Below are 3,953 nucleotides of genomic sequence, written 5' to 3' on the forward strand. Positions count from 1 at the left end.
GAGCTCTTGCCTGCGCTCTGGCCGCCCACCACGGCGATCTGCGGCAGCTCCAGCAGGCAGCTCTGTCCCAGCGCCGAGAAGGCGTCCTGCAGTCGGTTCACCAGCGGGATCAGCTCCTCCATCTCTCGGTTCCCCATCTTGCTGGCGCGCCCAGCTGCCCACTGGTCCCGGCTTGCCTCTGCGACCTGGCCTGGAGCCGAGGCACAGCGCGCCCTCGCTGATGTTGCGCTGGGGATCCGGACCGGCGGGCATGCTGGCGGAGACGCGGGGTCCCGTTGCCCGCCGGCCGGTTCCTGACAGCTAACGGCCCCGCAGCGCGCCTGCGCAGGCGAAAGGGGCGTGGCCCGACTCGGAGACGGCCCCGCCCCGCCCCTCTGCGCTCCGCTCAGTGCTCCCAGTGCGCGCCACCACTGCCGCCCAGCTGCGACCAGATGCCACCACCGCTGCCCCCCCCCGCAGCCACGGCCGAGAGGCGAACTTTCAGCACTGGTCGGGAATGGCCCGAAATCCTCAGCCGGCAGCTCAGTTCCTTTTCAAGCAGCAATCGTGACAAAGCCCCGTGGAAGGGCACAACATCCAGCATCGTCACCAGCGGCAGCCCATCCCCCGCCCGCTGCCACGGGAATACAGTTCCCTGGGGAAAATCTCAAGGGTCACGCCCAGCTCCAGAAACCGCGATGGCTCCTGGGCATAGCTGGCCTGGTGCAGGCCAGAGTCTTCAGTCTGACCCCACTTGAAGCCCTGAGTAGTCTGACCTTACCCCACTATTCATTTTTACTGACTGTCCTCCCCATCCTCATGGAAGCACAGGTGGGGTTCCTTGGGTATTCCCTTCCCCAACGCTGCTATCTACCACATTCATTCTGGCCTTGGAGATTCCTATGCGATTTGTCCTCCCAGTGCATTTCCTGGGTAGGATAAGGAGACAGATTATGGAGTCTATCAATGACCATGTACTCCGCACCCCTTCTGTTAAATTTGGCACATCCGAGAAATGACCATGTGTTAAGTCCTGTCCCTAGTAACTGAGACACAAAGATAAATGGCAAGTTCTTCTTCCACTATGGATACCCCTCAGGATTTAGTATACTAGCGTTTTCTTGCCTCGCCCTTCATGTTCTGCCTGAAGACTTTCCCATGACTTCAACTCAATGTAAAGGTTAGAGATTAAAGAAATCTAAATTGCTAGAGGATGACCCTTTCCTGCACTGTAGACCATATTCCATCTGGATCCCAGACCTCACTACAAGAATCTCAGGCTCAGCTTATTCAAAACCGAACTTGCCTTTTCTAATCTCAGCATTTAATGCTGTAAATTACTCTCTAACCTGCAAAAGACTTGTTTGAAGAGGTCAATAATTTCTCAAACAGCAAATAACCCACATGTCCATCAACAGGTGAACAAATATAATCAAATGTGATACATACAGTGTTCACAGCACACACACACAAAATGGACTTTACATAAAGCAGCACCATGGTTGAAGCAGATACATTGTATAGAATGAAAAAGGCAGACAAAGAGTACCTGTTGTTTAATTCCATCTATATGAAATTTTACAACAGGCGAAACTGTAAAAATCAGAACTGTGGTTGCCTTTGAAGAGTGAAGACTATCGGAGTCATGAGGAAACTTTCTGGAATAAGAGAACTGTTCTAGATCTTGATTGGGGTGTGGGTATTTTTGTGCCAAAACATCGAACCATTTAAACTCTGAACTTCACTGTAAATTATATGCACCATACAGTTTTTGAAAGGCATGAGATGAAGACGAACAAAACCAAAAGCATCATCTTTACTGAGACGGGACATCGACCCACTACTCCTTTTCTACGAGTCACTCCTCAATCCACCATGTGGCTGCAGCCAAGTGGTCATGAAAGTAGAGATGGGCAACTGACAAGCTGCAGCCATCCAAGCCCTTTCCTGGGAATGTGGAATTGAGAGAATTGGTCTTTGAGTGGACTGCAGATGAGGAATAAAATCTGCAACTACGATTAGTAATATTTTCACCAAAATAAAGGAGATGCAGAAGATACTGGTCTTCAGTGAAAAAGTAAAGGAACACAAAGAGAGGAGCAGAGAGAAGTCTTGATGGTACTTGTATCACTGTTCAAGTTCATTTCTGATCCCATCTACAATCCTGTCCTGAGTACCATGAATCAGAACTTCCCCCTAAACTTACAGATTCCCCTTTGCCTAACCTAATTCTGATTTTTTACTTGCTACCAAAGAATCCTAGTAAGCACATCTTCCAGTGCACTCCCCATCCCAGCAAAAGAACTGCTCGATTCCAAACCAGAATCTGGAAATTATCCTAATTGCTCCCTCATCCCCTGTATGCTAAGTTGGTCCCCAAATCAGGCCTGATCTACCTTCTGGAACCCATCTCCTTCCTTCCATCCTTAGTTATATAGTGCCAATGCCTCAGTTAGAAAACTGACATTTGTCATTTTCCTCTATGCTTTCCACATACATGTACCCTGAATAGATTTTCATTATTGCACTTGACACATTGTGTCCTCCACTAACAAGCAAAACAATGATCACCCTGAAATGTCCATATTTTAAGTCTTAGAACCTGTGTTACCGGAGTGATACATGGGACTCAACCACATCTATGAAGTTAAGGACCATGGAATGGGAAGGTTTTTCTAGATTATCCTACAGGCCCAGTCTAACCACATGGATCCTTTAGAGCAGAGAACTTTTCTGAGCCGTGGCAAAGGAGGAGCAACCATGGAAAGGTGGTCATGGAGGTGCAACCCTGCAGGCTTTGATGGGAGGAAATCTCAAGGCATCGCAAGCCAAGGATTGTGGGCATCCTCCATCACCTGGAGAATGCAAGGGAAGATGTCTTCCCCAGACCCTCCAAAAGAGCTTGACCTATTGACATCGATTTTGGTCCAGTGAGACTGTGTCAGACTGCTAACACAGAATACAACAGGGAAGCACATCTGCATTGTTCTTAAACACTCCATCTGTGGTGATTGAGGGTGGGATCCATCTTTGCAATTTTCAATACTTAGCCCAGGGCTCAGCACCTTAGGAGACTCATTGTCTCCTGGAAACTGACTCAAACAGACTATTACAACACAATGTGTTCCAGGGTGCAATCGACTGAATTGTGTCTCTCCAAAAGCACTTCACAGATTGAAGTGCTGACTCCCAATGGGGCTATATTTGGAGTAAGAAAGTAATTAAGGTTCAATGGAGTCATAAGCCAGAAAGAGAGTCCTCACTAGGAACCAAATCAGGGGGAGCCTTGATCCTAAACATCCTAGCCTCCAGAACTGTGAGAAATGAATGTTCTTTAAACCACCCAGTGTATGGTATTTTGTTATAGCAGCCCAAACTAAGATGCAGGACTTGTTATAAGGAACACCACATGGACATCCAGGTTAAAAATTCTGTCTGGAGAGGGTCACAGAAGAGATGGAGCTTAATGAATGGGTCCTGTTCTTAGCTACCTACTCTGGGGGATGCAAAAGCTGAGAGACTAGCCCTTGCCTAGGTATTTTGCATCCTAATATAGAAGACAGTGCTACTGCGCATTAGGCAGAAAACCTAACCATTAAAGTTCACAGTCACTGAAGCAATGCACGCCACCTCTGGTCTCCAGAACCTAATCAATCCCCTCCACTTGTTTCTCGAAGCCATTCTGAACTACTCCTGCCAATTGCTTTCCTTCTTGACTTCCCATTTCCAGAATCAGTCCTGCAGCAACACACAACCCAGAGAAACCTTCAACCTGACGTCCTCAGGGATCATCGATTGATCCAGATGAACAGAAAAGGACAATCCGAAGGAAAATTCTAATGGGAAGACCAACTTCATCTTTGAGGATGTGTATAACAGAGGGTGTGTGCCTACATTCTTCATCTGTTGCCGTAAGGCAGCCAAGTAACTCTGGAAGAACCTCTCCAGTCTCCTAATTCAATCACTTCTGTCCA

At 47.9% G+C, this 3,953-nt stretch overlaps 1 protein-coding gene across 1 annotated transcript in view; it reads right to left on the reverse strand.

Moving 5' to 3' along the window:
- Window positions 1-313, reverse strand: part of Dnm3 (dynamin 3) — a 431,287-nt gene extending 430,974 nt beyond the window's left edge. Inside the window, exon 1 of the mRNA XM_048810033.1 lies at window positions 1-313. Coding sequence (XP_048665990.1) covers window positions 1-137 — 137 coding nt within the window. The 5' untranslated portion in view covers window positions 138-313.
- Window positions 314-3,953: the final 3,640 nt, after the last annotated feature.

Source organism: Marmota marmota, unplaced genomic scaffold (assembly GCF_001458135.2).
Source record: "Marmota marmota marmota unplaced genomic scaffold, marMar, whole genome shotgun sequence".
In the NCBI taxonomy this organism is placed as follows: domain Eukaryota; kingdom Metazoa; phylum Chordata; class Mammalia; order Rodentia; family Sciuridae; genus Marmota; species Marmota marmota.